Source organism: Spodoptera frugiperda, chromosome 12, assembly GCF_023101765.2.
Source record: "Spodoptera frugiperda isolate SF20-4 chromosome 12, AGI-APGP_CSIRO_Sfru_2.0, whole genome shotgun sequence".
Taxonomy (NCBI): domain Eukaryota; kingdom Metazoa; phylum Arthropoda; class Insecta; order Lepidoptera; family Noctuidae; genus Spodoptera; species Spodoptera frugiperda.
Window position 1 is genome coordinate 8093174 of NC_064223.1, and position 18097 is coordinate 8111270.

The 18097-nt window shown below is 38.0% G+C and overlaps 1 protein-coding gene across 1 annotated transcript in view; it reads right to left on the bottom strand.

The window, feature by feature from the left end:
* Window positions 1-18097, bottom strand: part of LOC118262262 (filamin-B) — an 81839-nt gene that overhangs the window by 50899 nt on the left and 12843 nt on the right. Inside the window, exons 2-19 of the mRNA XM_035573456.2 lie at window positions 17034-17319; window positions 16358-16538; window positions 14433-14532; window positions 13257-13399; window positions 12652-12875; window positions 11742-11883; window positions 10651-10814; window positions 9723-9898; window positions 9260-9372; window positions 8279-8460; window positions 7522-7764; window positions 7125-7251; window positions 6497-6920; window positions 5809-5981; window positions 4306-4393; window positions 3712-3883; window positions 1257-1423; window positions 356-447 (exon numbers count right to left, since the gene is read on the bottom strand). Coding sequence (XP_035429349.2) covers window positions 356-447; window positions 1257-1423; window positions 3712-3883; window positions 4306-4393; window positions 5809-5981; window positions 6497-6920; window positions 7125-7251; window positions 7522-7764; window positions 8279-8460; window positions 9260-9372; window positions 9723-9898; window positions 10651-10814; window positions 11742-11883; window positions 12652-12875; window positions 13257-13399; window positions 14433-14532; window positions 16358-16538; window positions 17034-17249 — 3127 coding nt within the window. The 5' untranslated portion in view covers window positions 17250-17319. The remainder of the gene's footprint in view (window positions 1-355; window positions 448-1256; window positions 1424-3711; window positions 3884-4305; window positions 4394-5808; window positions 5982-6496; window positions 6921-7124; window positions 7252-7521; window positions 7765-8278; window positions 8461-9259; window positions 9373-9722; window positions 9899-10650; window positions 10815-11741; window positions 11884-12651; window positions 12876-13256; window positions 13400-14432; window positions 14533-16357; window positions 16539-17033; window positions 17320-18097) is intronic.

An 18097-nucleotide genomic window follows, 5' to 3' on the forward strand; every position in this document is an offset into this window, starting at 1 on the left:
ATTTTTGCGTTCTGAAGTTTATTTATTCAACTTGACTTCTATACTTGATTTCTAGGAAACGTGAAGTACAATTTTAAAAGTATTCGATTTTAATATCTCATTGTAAATGCAACGCAAATGAGCAATACAATACCTTACTTAATATACAAGAATTAAATTATTGCTTTTTTATTTATATACATTGTGACATGATATAAACATTTAGAGAAAATAGGCGGCCTCTGTTAGGCGTCAAATATACAATAATCAGTTTCGTATTAGTATTATCAGTACTATGAGTGTAATAGTTAATATTAGTGTAATATTCGGAAGGTACCACTGGGACGCTCCCGTATCTTTAGACAATGGCACTTACCTATGAATTCAACTGGTTGTCCCACAACTCCTTTGTAAGACGGTCTTACAATTATTCCTTTGGCACCTCTATTATTATCCCTTTTAATTGGTCTGTAAACGAAAATGTTCACAACAAATTAAATTATAAAGTAAATGTTATAAGTAGGTTACAATAACTCCTATATAATGCAGTTACAATGCAGGTGACGATGAAATTAAAAAAGTATGGAAAGTTCTACAATGTTGGAACAAAAAAACTTTCTCCGTTGCATACAATTTAATTTATTACGAAGAAAAATAGTTCGTGGAGTGTAAATTATATCGCAGTGGAACTGTCTCTAGCGTTCAACTGTTTTAATGTTTTGTCCTAGGAATTATATAGTGCTGTTAATAAGTTTTGTTTTACTTTGAACAACGTAGACGATGAATGGTTCATTAGAATTTCAGAAACTAACAAGAAGGAAAGAATATGAATTTTTCTAACTTTGCACTTCAATTATAAGTAACTCTGAAATTGAGGTATATTTACTTGTTTCACCTGAAAATATACCCGGCATATATCCCCAAAAACCATTTTCACGTTTTACAATGCGTTGCCAAGAAGACGTTGAGAAAGTAATCAGATCTCACGTAGAGCCAAATTTCTTACCCTACGTGCTAGCTTTAAATCTATAAGCCTTAATTTTTCACTTTAGTTGCAGGGAAATATCTACTACTGCCGTAGCTCGTAGCGAGTAGCTCGTAGCGCGTAGCAGCGTTTCTCCGCTATTAACCTACCGTGCATTTAACTGGAGAGTTGGCCGCACGGAAAGACTTTGTTTTCAAGTTCCACGCTTCCATTAAATTGCGTGGCCTGGCCACCAATATCCACATATTGCATAGTAACTATGTAGTAACACATAGTATGTAGTCCTTCATACCTGAAACGTGCGTGTGCGGCGTCCGTCTCAGAGCGGGCCCCCCCGGTAGGGTCGCGGGGGGGCCTATTGGATAAAAAAGACTGCTGCTGCTTCTCCTCCACGCTGCTGTACGACGAGTCGCGCACCACGTACGTGCTCTCGCGCACTTCGCGTTTACTGAACTCTTGCTGCAAATAAATAAAATTAAATAATATTCATTAATACATTACGCTTCACTGACAATCTCTGCGTATAACAGGGCATAGGTTTGTACTCTAAGTCTGGTATAACTTCGTTTTATGAACAGCACAGCGTAGATTAGGTACCTAACTAACCTAAATCTGCGTTTTAAGTGTATAGGATTTTGATAAATTACTTTAAATATCTCACAATATCTACGTTCCTACAGACAGAACTCCTGCCAATAATTTATGAAAGCTAAAGAAAGACAGACATCCTGATAACCTGTTTAAGATCACGGATTTAAAACAGAGCTACCTAAGTAAAAACTTTGAATTATCTCGCAGCAACGGCAGATAAATTTTACGAGAAAAGTATCCACAAAGAACAGAATTCTGATATCATTTATAAACGTTAAAGTCGGCAATTTGACATTAATATCATTCAACGTAGATGGGAGGCTAACGAGACCCACTCGTATATTCGAATACAATTTGCGCAATATTGCCGTGACAAGTTTTCCAAGAAATGCTCAGAAGTGTACCGAGTACTGTGTACGGTGCGACTCGTGCGAGCTTACAAAACGATGAAATCAGTATCAAGTGCCTTTTATAAAGAAATATACAAGGTGCTGCAGACATTTTCTACATTATATTATTATGCTAGACTGCACTTTGTACTGTAACGAGCTATGAGAATATTATTATGAGGTTTATACCCTACTTACGATACTAGTACCTATATACAATGAATTCCACGTTAAGTGCCCATTAATATTGTTAAAAGAAGCATTAGATTTGGCATTACTGGGGTTTTATAAGTAGCTCTCGTACTTGGTAGAGCATTTTGAAGGTTTGGGTACGTTTGCGTCTGAATCTATAGTTTATAACCGCAGATAGCTTGATTTTAAAATTATCCTGCAAAATGAATTCTTTAACAAAAACTATCTATAGGCATCGAAAGGGTTCCAATTTTCGTGTTTCAATAGTTTGATTGAGCTCTGAATTGATGGATACTATAAATTCAACTCTTTTGTTTAAAATTTCTCAGTATTCAATCGTATGAAACGGCGTGTATTCGAACGGTTTCGATGTTCTGATACCTATCTACCGATGTATGTACCTAGTTTTTGGAATGGAATTAAATTCAGCTGTATTGTGAGGTAAAATAGCAGCTGAATATGAAGACATTCGATACTCATCATTGTTATATTCATAATAGATTTCTGATTTTCGAAATACTCACGTCCGAATTTCGTTAATTTCAAACATTATGGAAAGGATTTACAACATCGTTAAACATTAGGGCAACATTAGTAGTAGTTGAAGGGAAACATCACCCAAACTGAACAGTTAAGTCAATGGTCACAATCTTAATGGCGGGAAGTTGTCCCATAGTTGGGGAGCGGGCTAAGTGTCGCCATAACGTACCATAACCATGGGAGTCACGCACAACGTTTACATAGTTGAGACTTGTTTCTAAACTTACATAGTGTTATATAAAGGGGACACTAGTGGTACAAGTTCTTCATAAAGGCTTCTGCTCACTGAATTTAGGGCTGTTCTATGAGAGCTGTCTTGGATTTTCTAATAAGCGTGTTTTTTGCTATTGCTATAGTAGTTTAATTGAGCATTATATTGTTACATGCATGTACTTTACTATTGACGTGAGATTGGAGATTTGTAACATCACTAAAAAGTCAAGTTATAGTTTTAAATGTTATGATGTTTTTATTTGACAAAGTTTGAGGTTTGTAAAATTCAGTCTGCTAGCTCCCTTACTCGTGGCGTCCCATAACATAGAGATTCGTATATGAAGTGCGCAGTGCCGTGTCAGTGAATGGTAAACTTAATTTTAAACTCGACTCTAGCTGTTCACTTCGTGTGCTGTTAGTGGAGTGAGACTGCTTCATGGTTTGTATGAGTCCACTACTGCATTCAATTTACAAAGTTCTTTTTATTTACTTTTATAGTTGGTCTACCAGAAAACTGCGCGAAAGTTGCTGTAAGTTTTGTCGATATTACGAGTTCTATAAAAATACAAATAATAACATTGTATTGCTTGGATTGCTTTTAAATGTAGTAGTATTATTGTTAAATATTTGAGTACTTCAGTCAGGCATGTCAACATTTAAAGAATGATTCGATCTATTGATACACATCAAAGTTTAAAAAATCCTTACAAACACGTACAGCATACGCAACAACAGCTACAATATTTTAAAAATACTGGTTAAAAAGCGAAGCATGTACCGTCTTTTGTTAGTTTACAGGGAAAATAACAAAGAGCTACGTACTCGACTGGTGTAGGTGTCGGAGTCGCGGTCGTCGGCCAACCGGTCGAGCTGCCGGTTGAAGGAGTCGCGCGAGTAGTCGGTGAACTTGTTGAGCTGCGTGTTGCGTTTAGTCTCGCGGTCCAGGGTGCTCTGCCCGGGCACCCGCTCCGATGGGCTTTTAGGAGACTCGAGGCTACACACACAAACGCTTATACTGCACCACATGTAAATTAGAGACCGCAGCCATGTATAGCGAAACCGAACAAGCGTCGAAATACTTTGTACACAATTGACTGGCGTTACTAACATTACTATGTATATAATAAATCACGTAGGACGGTTGTTACTCCTAATTTAATGATGTACACAACAATACAATATGTGAGTTGATATTTTGTGACAATATAGACCTTATTATTACCCCTTCTGCTTTAGTTGTATACGAGTACAATATATATTTACAAATGTTATTTATGTAGAATTATGGCCCGTAATACCTCTAATTGGAGGCTCTCAGGCTTTATTCTGTTACTCGTGTTCGCAAATATATCTAGTTGGGTATCATTAATCATGGTTCCATGGCTCCCTTTGTGTACCGTATTATCAATATCTCACCTGTTAGCGCTCATCATTTGTCTTGTTTTTTCCACGCTGTCCCAGTCCCTTCTCTGGTGATACGACTTCCCGCCAGGATCACCTGCACCTGGCATGATAAATAATATGTATTCTTTTCACTTTTCAATGAAAAATATTTATTTATTTACTCAAAAAGGGTCAAATATAATGATGGGAATAAGTAAAATTTTCCAGGATTGACGAAAATCGTAAAACTTTACCTACTAAATATGATTTTCCGCGTGGAAGCTAAACTATCGACACAATGCGTAGCAGCTGTAGCAGCGGCGTAGCGGTGTCGTAGCAGGGTCAACCATACCATCAAATTCTTATTCGTAACGTGTCATTAAAAGTGTAATTAACCGATTTTATGAATTAGTACCTACTTTCAGCTTTTACTACCTTAGCAGGAACTATATCTATTGGATTATTATCCCTATAAACTTAGTGAATGTCCCGGGAGAATACTCTATGCAGTTGTGAACTAAATCTAATTAGAAAAGTGTGGAGAGCTAAACTATCGCCGGTTGTCTTTGACTACGTTTCTCTGTGGTTGAGCTTTTAACTCGATGACGCGACGTATGAGTTTCTTTTTAAATAGTGCCAATTTACAGTTGAAAATACAGCTATTACCAGTGTTTATTTTTGGGCTAGCTGCTTCTGTGTTTTAGTCATAAAAAGTCCAGTATTGTTTACATATCCGATATTTCTTGATTATCAAAATGAATTTACGGTTAATCTAGTCTAAAGTACTTTTAATCATACAACATACTTTATAAAACGTTTCTCTTTTCAGTTTGATCAAACCGTATCGAGTATTATTATCTAATTTAAAGAACTTACTTTTAATCATACAATATGTCAGTTTTTTTCAGTCAACCATATCGATTATTTTTATTATATATGTTAAACACTTTTAGATCACGGCTACTTTATTCCAGTGTCAGTGGGCTATATATAGTTTACCCTACTTTCCACCCTAAGTATTTTCTGAAAGGAGGTATTACAGGGAAAGATTATTCAGGTGGGGTCCGGATTTGCATGCTCCTGCTATAATGTTGGTCAGCTGTCAAACACAAATACCAGGCCACTGATTTATATGGAGTGCGTTGTTTTACACCGTGTCTTGTTCAGCCTTTAATTTAAAAATAATGTGTATTGTAAAACTGTATTGGTATACCTATATATTTTGAGCGAAACTTTTTATTTATTTCACAAATATTACATTTGCCATTACAGATTGTAGATCTAACGCGACAAAGTAACTTAACATAAACTTAGCTATGAGTACAAACTCTAGACCAACGACGCAATGACGAGAATGATAAAGTTTACGATTTACACACACCTACAAACACCATATAACTACCAACTAGATACATATAAACGTATTTGTAGGTATACGAAATTATAATAAACATGCTACATAGTTTACAAGGCTCGTGTACTCATCGTAAAGTTAGTGTAAACGCAAATTTTATGTAGATGAGGTGGTTAACTTACTGGGGCTGCCGAGTCTCCTCGCGCGGTCGCTCTCCAGGGAGGAGAGAGGACTGGCCTGGTCCAGGTTGTCCTGGGACCCGCTGTAGGAGCTGTACATCCTGTAGTTGGATCGCTTCTCCACCACGCGCTTCGTTGTGGTTACGGGGCTATACCGGTCCGTTGGACTGTTGACTCTGGAAGTGTTTTTGGTGATTAATGATACGTGTAAATATCTGAGGTATAAAGATAATCAGAGCAAATACATATTTTCATAGATTGAGTACAGAAGGTCATATCGCTGTAACAAATGTTGGAAATGATGGTCGACAATTAGTTTTCTCCTGTCACTTGTATTCAAAAACCTATTAAAATATAGTTACTAATTTAAATAACGGATAATGAAATAAACCAAAATTGAATCGAAGAGATTGTGTGGAAATTGGTACAGACCATTACAGGTATTCGAGTGTGCAAATTGTGTACTTAATTATGTTACGATCGTAGTACACAGGCACTAATAAAACCACAGCGTGAAAACACAATGCAGTTTTATTTATTGGAATACCGCAATATGGCGGCCGAAAACTATATGAAAATTGATTTACAGCGTAAATACGAGCTTTATACGAGCTTTAAACATAAATTAATTAATTACAGAGTGACACAATGTATCGGGGCCCATTGTTGCATGCGAGTGAGTAGCACGCACCTGTTAATTGGACTGGCGGTCCTGTTCAAAGGGCTGTCTTTCCTGGCGAGAGGGCTCGTTGTCCGGCCGACCGGGCTCGTGGCGCGGTACGGGGAGCTCGCTCGATACGGGCTCGCGGACCTATTGACGTCCAACCGAGACCCGTTTCCTAAATGTTTTGTTGTTATCGGACTTGCTGTCCTGTTCCTCGGGCTCTCTGAACCGTATCTTGTGTACGTTTCCTTTTTCGTAGCTTTTGATGTCGAGTACGCGGAGTCGGTCACGTCGTAATTTTTCTCCTTGGGTTCGGCTCCGTACGAGGACTTGTAATATTCGGTGGAATCACGTCTCTCCTCGCGCCGGTCCACTGAGCTCGTACTGTGCTTAGCGTTTGATTCGTACAAATTGTATTGGTTCATCGGGCTCTCTGATCTCACGCGAGTTACTGTAACAACACGAAATTAGTTTCCGTTTATTAAATGGATTCATACTTCTGTTAGCTTAGTAGATGTCTACTGCCTAACTATTGCTTTCAAAGTCCAAAGTTATGAATTGCATATACTTTACGTAGGTATGTGTGTATAGGCAGCCAGTTAGACGAGTGACTTTGAACAAAGGCCCCGGCGCACAGTGTACGTAGTTAGATTACCTGGACTAGATATTCTCGCGTAAGCCGGCGACGGACTGGAGCTGTCTCGGGGCTTCTTAGACCGGGAGCCGACTCGGAACATGTGCGGGGAGCCGTGGACGTCGTACCCGTTGAAATATATATACAACTGGAATTACATCATAGCACATTTGTAAAGTTATTCTTGGGGATTTTGTTGTTTAAGGATTTGAACTTAAGTTGAATCTTTGTTAAAATTACGCTCTGAAATTGTGGCGAAAATTTAAAAGTTCCGAAATGGATTTCTGAGAGCGGTTTTTTTTTCAGATTAGAGACATCAGACATTTCAGATTAGATTTATAATACACGTAATTTATTCACGTGAATATAGTGAAATATTTTAAACAAACACTATTATTTAAAAAACATTCACTCTCACCCTATGTTTTCCAGGTGCCTTTGGCATGAATGTAGCGCGGTATTTAGTAGCAGACAGTTTCTCGAGAGCACACATGACGCTCCGCTTGTCGTGAACTATGTCCAGTTGCAGGTCGCCCTTCACTCCGCAGCCGCTGGTGTCCAGCTCGAAAGAGTGAGGTTTTAGAGGCTCAGCACCTTCCAGAGCACCAGGGCTCAATCGGACTCCATGCGGATCAAACACTTCGCACGTAAATGGACCTCCCTAAAATAAGAACGAAATAATTGAGAAATACAAGGAAATCGTCGTCGCTTTTTCCTTATTAACTTTTTTTTGTCATAAATATAAGGAAGTACATTTTTATTAATCAAATAAAACGAATCAAATCTTGAATTATGGAAGCAATAAAATCAGGAGATATTTAAATATTGAACGGTCGTCTTTTGTTTCACGTATCTCGGACAGAGCTCGCGTACCTGTGACCTTTGCATTGTTCTGCCATATTATATTGTTCCCTACATTTTTTGTACCGTTAAGTACATTCACGTGTAAAATGTAAAACAATATAATTGACCTTACATAATATATGGTTATTTCAAAATTAAATACTGCGAAAAGCGTGTACCTAGAAGTATAAAGCTTTTTAAATTTTGTTATTGTTCTAGCTTATTTTTTAACATTTGCTACGTAATACATACAAAAGAAATTGTGTAAAAAGTTATAGTAAACGACATTCAAAATGAAACCTAAGCATTTACTAAATAAGAACCAATCTTACCTGTATATGATCACCTTTGTAAGTGATGGCTATGGTCCAGGTGCCTGCTTCATCAGGTTGGAAGGTGGCACTGGAGGCAGTGGTGCCGGGGGCCGATGGTGGTGGGTGACGGGGCTCCAGAGGTACGGCGCGACCGCTTGGGGAATGGGCTGTGACGTCTACATCTTCTCTTCTTGGTGCTCCTAGAAATAATTGCAAGTAAGTAATAAGCAAGCGTTTAGAATTGTGATTGAGTTGCTATAATGCTGGAAAAGAGTGATGAAGGTACAAGGATCGGAAAAGGTATACCAGAAACGTGTAATTTGACGATCCTTGTTAAAAGCACTTACAATTTGTTGTATGTATGTAGTAGTCATATGGCCATATTATTCCAATTATACATTTTTATTTCATTACTTTCAGTTTCATTCAACGTTATTTGGGAGAATATAAAATAATATTTCAGTATATTATTCTGCAAAAACATTCCATATAACCCATTAAATTCAACATAAATAGCTACCTATCTAAACATCCCATACGTATCATTAACGTTTGGGCTTGCAAAGGTCAATTACGCGTGAGGAGCGTCTCTACGCATGAGCTAAGGACGTAGCGATGTTATTGTGTACCCTTTGGTAATAGCTACAGTGGTTTGTGTACATAATTGTACACTGCGAGGTCTTAAGGGTCCTATTTCAAGGTCGAACAATAAGAATGTTTTTTTTTCTAATAAAAATTTAAGCTAAACTGGCCGTTGCGTCTGCACCTATTGGCTTGATATATGTATGTGTAGGATTAACCATTAGAGATTGGAAGTGAGGACCAATGAGTGCGCCTTTCTTTGTGTAAATACTAATAGTGGATTCAGAATAATCTCTTGTATATGACACATAATAGAAAAAACATTCGCTTAAACTGTTTTAGGACGTTTCCGTTTCTTTCGCTGCTAGTCTTTGTTACTTACATCGACTTTTGTATATTATAAGGGTTTGTACGTACCTGTAGCACTGACTAGCACTTCCACGATACTTCCTATGGCACAGGGCGCCATGCCTGGCGGTGGGACGGTCACAAGCCTCGGTAGCACACGGAAGAAGTATCTGCCGTCCACTCTGGAATAAAGTATTTAGTTAGCTTAGATACCTTATACATATATCTTTAAGACAGACGACAGTTGAGTCTGTTACCATAAGATCGGCAAGCGGCGAAAGTTCTAATTATTTTTCAGTGGAATACATGAATGTAGTGAGTACAAAGAAAAACTTATCGATATCTGTGTGTTGTAAAAGAATATAAGAATATTTAATATATATCATTAAAAACACAATGTATAAACAATTTGAAGTATCACAGCTCCTTTTATTTATCAAACGCCAATGCCTATTAGTCCTAATTCAAAATCTGACAGTGAATACAACATTCCTATAGGATACGAATAAATAACAATTATACAGCGCATTACCTGATATCGTCGACTGTAAGGACGATCTCATGCATTCCAGCATGTTCTGGAATGAATTCTCCAGCTCCTCGGGCGTCCAGCCTCAGTCTGGACTCCTGCTCCAGAGGGTTCACTATCGACACTTTGACGTCCGATATAGAGAGCTCGTTCGATATACTCTCGATTTTAATATACGTCTGCGAACAGAAAAGGAATAAACGTAAAGTAAGACAGTTGTTTGGTCAGGTGTGGGTACAAACGTTTAAAGTTATTAAAATTTAAAGCAAAGAAAGGTTTCATTTAAGAATTTACCATGTTTAAGTAGTTATTTGCTGTACAAGTACTTTGTTTGTGATTTAGTTATTTTTATGTTCTTGGATGTTTGTTTAAAGTAACTGAACTTTGTAAGACTTTAAGTAGACTATACATAATATATATACACTATACTATGACCTAAATAAGAAAATACACTTTTCACCCCACCGAGGCCGAAACCTCAAAAGTACAAAGAGTTTGAACATTGGCGCGGCGGAAAATGTTCACAAAATATTATTTTTCTTTTATATAATTTGTAATTTAATTAATCATAGATATCAAGAGCTTCGAGTCGATATTCTCGTTAATCTCCACTTCTGCCGGATAAATCAGATGGGGTTCTTCCGGCTTTGATAGACAGTATCGCACATCAAGGGAATTTCATAAGGCTTCCGCTTTTTTCCGTTTGATGTCGTTATAAAAACCAGATAAAGTTGCTATCGACTCTTGAGAGATGATTTAAGACAGAGTTCTAGGACTTATTTAGGAGTAAATTGAATGCCAAATGATTCATTAAAACAGTGAGATATTGTAAAGTATCAAAAAAGGTTAAGTTTTTTAACTTTCCTAATTTTTTTGTGCGATTTTACTTAATCTTGGTTCATATCTAAATGAAAATTAAAGTTATACTTACGGGTTCCCCAACTCTTCCAGAGGTAGAATCCAAAGCAACCCTCAGCATGTCGTGTACCGGTGGGCGAGGAGGAACGTTCCTCAGCTGGGTGGCCCATGCCATCACCCCCAGGTGCTCCACGTCGCTCTGACTCAAGTCACGAGCTGATAGCACCGGGTGCACCCCTGGACAACAGCAAAAAAACATTTTCCACGACAAAGAACTCCACTAACGAAAAAATATATTTTAAAACTGAATGTGCAATAATACTACGACACGAGTGCCTGTTTTAATTAAGCACACTGAACAAAAATACACATTTGACGTAGGTACCTGGCGAATCCATTAAAATTGCACGTTTTTTGTGTTGCAAGATTAAAATAAAATAAAATAAAATGGTAATAATAATTTTGGTGGGAAAAATGTTTTGTGCAACGTCACGCCTTTTATCCCCGACGGGGTAGGCAGAGGGGTACGTTACGGCACGTAATGCCGCTGTACAATGTACACCCACGTTTCACCGTATGTGTAAATCCCATGTAATATAGGGAGTGAGTCTATTGAATTTGGAATTATTTGTTACTGAAACATTTAGATTGGAGATAGATTTCATTGAATACTAGTGTAAATCGTATAATAATTGTAATTAATAATCCCCAGTGCTGACGTCCGAAGAGGGCGGGTAAATGTTGGGCGATTATTCAAATTGTAGCAGAAACACGATGGAACATGATTGATAAACACTATTACACTAATTTATTAGTTTAGGTAGTATTGTATAGTTTAAATATCAATCGCTGTTGTCATTATAGAATTAGTTTAACAGTTGTATAATTTTACTTTCGTAGATTACTTAACTGCTTATTTTTATTCAGTACTTGTTTTTAAAACGTGATCTAGATAACATAAATAAGCCGAACATTAGATTCTCCACGTTCCACGACGACAATTGTAAAATTATCAACACAAAACCCTGTTATTTCCAAAAGGGTAAGTAGAGATATGTATCAGTAAAGTAGCCAGATTTGCTCTTATTAACTTAAGCTGATGTTAGTTTCTTTGATAATAATTTCAGATACACCTAGATATCTTATTACATAAAGTAATCTTACCAATTTTCTTAGCGGCATCGAGAGCCATTTGGTTGTTCTCCTCCCAGCGCGCAGGGTCTCTTCGCAGACGACTCGGAGGCGGTGCGGGTCCACCAATAGATCTCACCAGCTCATTGGACACACGACCGTCGTTCCAGTCCGTCTGTTCAGTGAAATATTGAGTCACTATTGTTATAAGTTTTGTCTGATTTGGATTAGTCGTTAGCCATATTTTGTTGGGTTACAACAATGATAATGTCAGAGAATAGAAAATCTACTACTTAATACCAATTTTATTCCTGTTCAGTAAGAGTCTTATCACTAAAGCGAATGCGAAATCTGTAGATAGTTCTATCTCACTTGGTTGGAATGCAAATGATACGTAATTATGACTGTGTATTAAATAAGTGGTCTGTAATGTCTGAACAATTGTAAAATAATTATAGCATCCGAGAGAAAAGTGGAGTATGTGAACAAATGGCTGCTAAGAGAGTACAGTACCTATTGTGAAGTCATATCTTTCAATCACTAGCCAGATTGTCGTGAGACTCGCGAGCCTTGCTTAACTTGCCGAGCCATCGTAAATCTAGTAATAAAACGTGACTAAATAACTGAGGAATTTTAGAAATTATTTGCACTAACTGTTGCAACAGCACAGATATATGCGGCGACTACCTTCACCTATACGATTTACGTAATCTTGTATTTACATCAATGAGAAAAATATCCAGCGAAGTTATCTATAAACATCTCACGCCTACCTTAATCGTTATTTTAAGAAAGTTAACCTTTCGATATGATCACGTGGCACGCCCATTTTCCTCAGAGGGGTTAGCAGAGGTTACACACCCACACCAATAGACATCGAGAAAAGTACTCCGTCCCACAGGATGGAATAAACCCGCTGCGAGTTACAAACTTTGGTAGGTACCGTAAAGTTAGTGATTCCTCTCTCCAACCGCGAGTTGACCCAGTCCAGAGTGGCCCTGAACCCTGCGGAGTCCGGCTTCATGAAATACGAGAGGTAGGTCATGCCAGACAGTTCGTCCAGCCAGGGCGACGCCAGGTACTCCGGCTCCAACACCATGGGCACGTCCAGTTCACGGTGGGCTAGTCTCATCGCGCGCCGACAGTTCTCCACAGCTTCGTGACGATCTGTACACAATAGCTCTCATGTTTTAGATTGTGTAGTATTGACATAGTACAGATATGTGTAGTATGTGTACCTACTCCTATTCAAATACAATGTCTTTATGATAGGCAACTGCTGTAAGCACGTCGTGTTAAATATGTTACATTATAAGTACATAGTAGCAACAATATTATCTCAAGAAAATTTCATTAAGTTTCCTTATAAGTCTGCACTTGATATCAGATTGAATGTTGCTGCGGCTCCGACAAAGTTTACAAAGTAAAAACGGCCAGCTATTAATTTTATATAAAATCAATTTGCGTTCTTACAGATTTTCCAATTACTTTTAAAGGCTGCTCGGAGCATGGTATGGTGTAATGAAATCTGTCATAATCAATACTGACTGAGCTCGCGCCAGTGCGGGAAAACGCCGGGCTTGCAGTAGTCGAGTAGCGCGGAGAGCAGAACCCCGCTGTTCCAATCGGTCGTCAAGTTGTTGACGCGGCACTCCGGCAGCGCTGCCTGCAGCCACGATAGCATCAACTTTCTGCAATCAAACACCAATAAACGTGCAATTTGCCAGTCACTTGCCGCCCAGCACCGTAGGGCACACAACTACGCGGCTTCGATCTCCGTAACAACTTGGAATGTAGCGCTAGTTTATATTTTACATCGGACCTCCATAAAAGCAGGCAGTATTGAGCAACTTACATTTTATATTAGGAATTTCTAATATTCGCCACGGATAGCGAGGATCGTGTGAATTTTTTCATCACAGCTAGAGTTTTATGTATTCCTTTGATTACGACGAAATTTAAATGGATATGAATTATTGAAGATATCCTTATCCACATGTTGTTGACCCACGCGTAGAAATGTAACTAGACCATGTATGAGGAAATACCAATTACCTAACGTGAAATAAATTATCGTAAGATGAGAAAAACTAGATACATACTAGACACCGATATTTCTAAACACCGGGGCAGTTAGACAAGCTCACTGAGCGTGTCTTGGATACGTTAAATTGTTAGCCTGAAGACATGGACCGGTGCGCCGGCGCAGGCGTGTCGCGCTAATTGCTATTACACCAAATAAACGCTTGGCACTGTTTAGATACAGTTAGTTTGTTGGCCCAAGGTTTATTGATTTAGAGGTTCGCATTACGTCACTGAGCTCGCGTGATTGCATCGTGCACTTGATTTAAAGCATCTGCCAGGTGCTGCATCATGTTTATTATTGTGCATTGTTATTTTTTGTTGTGTCTAGTGAAGATTTCGCTTTGTTAACTAAGTTTTTATTGCGCACTGAGGTGGTTTCCGGATATTAATCATTATGACTTAGTACACGGTTGAACTGCATGTTCCTACCTTTTTGCGAAACTAGGTATTGTTTTATTACATCCTCAACATGTAATATTAAATACAAGAATGTTTTAATTGATAGTTTATATGTTATATTATTAGAACTAGAATCCAAAGTAAAATTATTCGAGTACCAGAAAATTCTTTTAACATTTGTCACAATTCAAGTAAACATTGACGGCACACTTGGAAGTACAATAATAGGTGTAACCTTACCTTGGAGGGAATTTGCTGCGCCCGATCTGGTAGCGGACAATGAGTGACCAAATCAAGCCCAGAATTAGTTTTAGGTTCCCATTCACTATGTCCACATTACCTGGAACAAAAGATGATTATCAAAATAAAGTTACGTACTATACAATGTGATAGGGGTGGGACTTCTAACCCGTTAAGGCTGAGTACTACATCTAATTTTATCGACAAAAAAAATAATATGGGGGATTGAAGTCCTAATTGAAATATTGAAAAATAGTGATTTTTTCGGTAAAAATAATTCAAAACTGATTTTTTTCTCACCAAAGTTAGCCAAGGTTATTAGCTACCGTTTGTCGTTTTTGTTTTGTTTCTACGACGCATACAACGTTTGATATCACATAAAGTAAAAGAAATATAAAAATAGCCATCATTTTTAGGGACGCGGGATTCGACCCCTTCGACCCCCGACTTTTGTCGATAAAATTAGGTGTAGAACTCAGCCTTAACGGGTTAGAAGTCTCACCCCTATCACATTGTATGGAATGATTTGTTGGTTTGAAATGTTTGAATGTTGGGATGTTTGTCCGTTAATCATGCTGAAACTAATGAATTAATTTTGATGAAATTTGGTATACAGACAGGGTATGAGCTGTTCTGGGTGATAGGATAGCACTTTTTATCTCACGGGAACGCGGGCGAAGCCGCTGGCAGAAGCTAGTTTTATTGTACAAATGCACTAGCATACCACTCGTATAAAAGAAAATTTAAGAAGAAATACTGATGATGGCAAGTGGTAAGTTTCATTTAAAACAAAATATGTAATCCGTATCATGTTTTTTCACAGTGTACGTAAATACCAATCTATATACAAAAATTCTATGAAATTGCTAGACCGCTTGATTAAGTCACGAAAGCGTAAAAAACTGATCGGTTTTTATGAAACTTGGCATAAAAAGTCCTGACCTATTTTAATATTATAAGTAGGGTAGGTTAGGGTCCTTATTGCCTAGGGAATACGGCAGTAGCTTGGAGTGGGTTCATATTACTTGTCTAGATTAATATTATAGAGGTAATCTCTCAAACTAGCGGAGGTTTCAATTCCTTTTTTATTCGAGTTATCTTATTCCGAAGTCTGAAGAACGTTAGTATTGGTATCTAATGGTCATTTATTTTATAAATATAACTCCATCAAGTTTACTGGTCCACACTAGGGGTTTCTCCTGTGTCTTGACTGCGTATACAAACATACAAGTTCACATACACATGACACCCATACCCGAAACAACAATTTGTGGATCACACAAAGAGTTGTTCTGCGGGAATCGAACCAGCTACCCGTTGCGCGGCAGCCAGTTGCACCAACCATGTAGTCGAGCCACGATAGACTCATTATGTTATCCTTTTGTAAGTTAAATGCACAGAGCTACAGCTACATGGTCACAAACATACAAAATCTAATATAGAGAAACAGTTAATACCATTTGTTAGTTAATCCTCCTTTATTCAGTAAGTGGATAATAAGTTAGAGTGAAGTCAGGACATTTGGGAATAAAGAAAGGTATGGGACAGGAAGGGGAGTGGGACATAACAACATCACGCCTGCTTCGGCTCCAAGGAATAGACAGGGGTAGTTGCTACGGCCGGTTTTCGCCGGTAATGTTATTAGCCCCGTGTAATAGGGGACCAGCTATAGACGGGTCGCGAATTGGGATGAAGATTAAAGAGGTAAAATAAAGGTATAAAGAGTGCTCTAGTTCAGAGATTTATCATTAAACTTCAAATGTGTTTGAAATAGTTTATTACAAATAAGTAATTCGAAGAACAATTACAGGTATTACCAGTAAGCTCCTCTGTTAGACTGGTACTAATATCAAAATATCGATTAGGTTATTTTCTTTGAGAAATACCAAATATTACAATAATGATATTGTTATTACGTCACTCACCGATATTAACGAGTTTGACTCCATCGTCCTCAATAGCTTGCAGTGCTGTGGTCACATTCTCCAGTTTGTGATGCTGGTTCGTAGGATTACGACTCCAGCCCTTCAATCTTCGACCTTGAAGAGCTTCTACTAAGGCACATAATACAGTACCGTCTCTGAGGTCTTCCACGAGGTCTGCTACCTGTGGGTACATCATGTATTTTTGACATAATATCAAAATGATCGAAATCATATGTTAGGGACACTTAATCTCTGCTCACTCCTTCGTGTAGTAAATAACTGTTATGATCGTATAGGTACTATCTGCTACTGTATACTATGAAGAGGAGCTCCGTGATACGGCATCTATGTTTTACATAGGCAGGTGGTTAGTGGATAGCTAATTTTGTGTCATGGATAAAAACGTAAATGGAATTTTAACTTATCTATCGATATCATTAACTAATATACATTGCGAAAATAAAATGCTAATTTAACACTCAAACAAACATCAAAAGGCCATGACCGATTCTCAATCAGGTGCGCTAAACATCTGTAAACAAGCATCGCTAATAATGATAAAAAGATTTGTAAAATCAGAGAAATCATTATCTCTCACAGTCCATAGCAGCATACTATCAACTAATTAGCGAAGCGTACTGTGTGAAACTGTTAAATCAATTAATACGGTATTTACCTTTATATTCATTGGCTTCAGGGTCTCATTGACCCAATTTCTGAAGGTGTTGGCCTGTATCTCCACCCAGAGGTCCTCGTGGCCTTTGATGGCCATGCCCTTGGCGGCCGTCCCTTCAGGGCTGCGGGCTGCGAGGCCAGCCTGCGTGATGCGGCCGGCCGAGCCCTCGGCTGAGTGCGCCCGCACCCCCTGGTGCGTCACTCTCACTCCCTCCATCCTCACACTTATTTATACTTCACCTATTTAATATCACTTTAGTTTCTTTGGCACTGCACATCGTTGTCATCTGGAAAGATGTATTACTTTATAAGTGAAGCGTCGCAACGTGGATTTTATTTAAATTCACAACAACCGTGAGTGGCTAAGCCTGTGCAAGGATGGTGCGTCGTATGTAGAATATTGATTCAGAATAAATAAGAATTTTAATGACAGCTCTTTTTACCTACGGTACACAATAGGAATTTTCTGTCTAGGAATGATCAACATTTCTTTTAAAGATTATTGAATTCCAACATAATAGATACGAGCTAAAAACTAACAATAAAAAGGTATTGTAATAAATTGTTGTTTTCTAATAACTACAATGTATTCACGACGTGATCCACCTTATTATGGAGTTTATGGAAATGACATGCATTTTTTGCATAATATTCAAAGAAACATAATACCTATTTATACTGTTTTAACTGTGTAGGTGTAATTCACAAAATTCCTGAGAAAATAACTTTAACCACAGGCTATTCTATAGCATGTAGTTGTTGTTCTAGCCGGTCGGGAGTCGGGACGGATCTAGAGTTTTAAGGAGATCGATGACGTATTGTCACTCCGTCATGATTGATGAGAGTTCCCGACCAAAACTGATGATACTATATCGTTGGGGTTACTTTATAAACAGCCACTTTACTAGCTGAGCTTTCAACTTATGTATAAATATTGTTTATAATATAGTACATATATAACTTGTCGTGTATTGCATTGTGGTAGTTGAGGTTTAGCTGAACTAGGCACGAGAAAATGGTAGCATATCTTTGACTTTATGTTTGGTTTATATTGCATCAAAATAT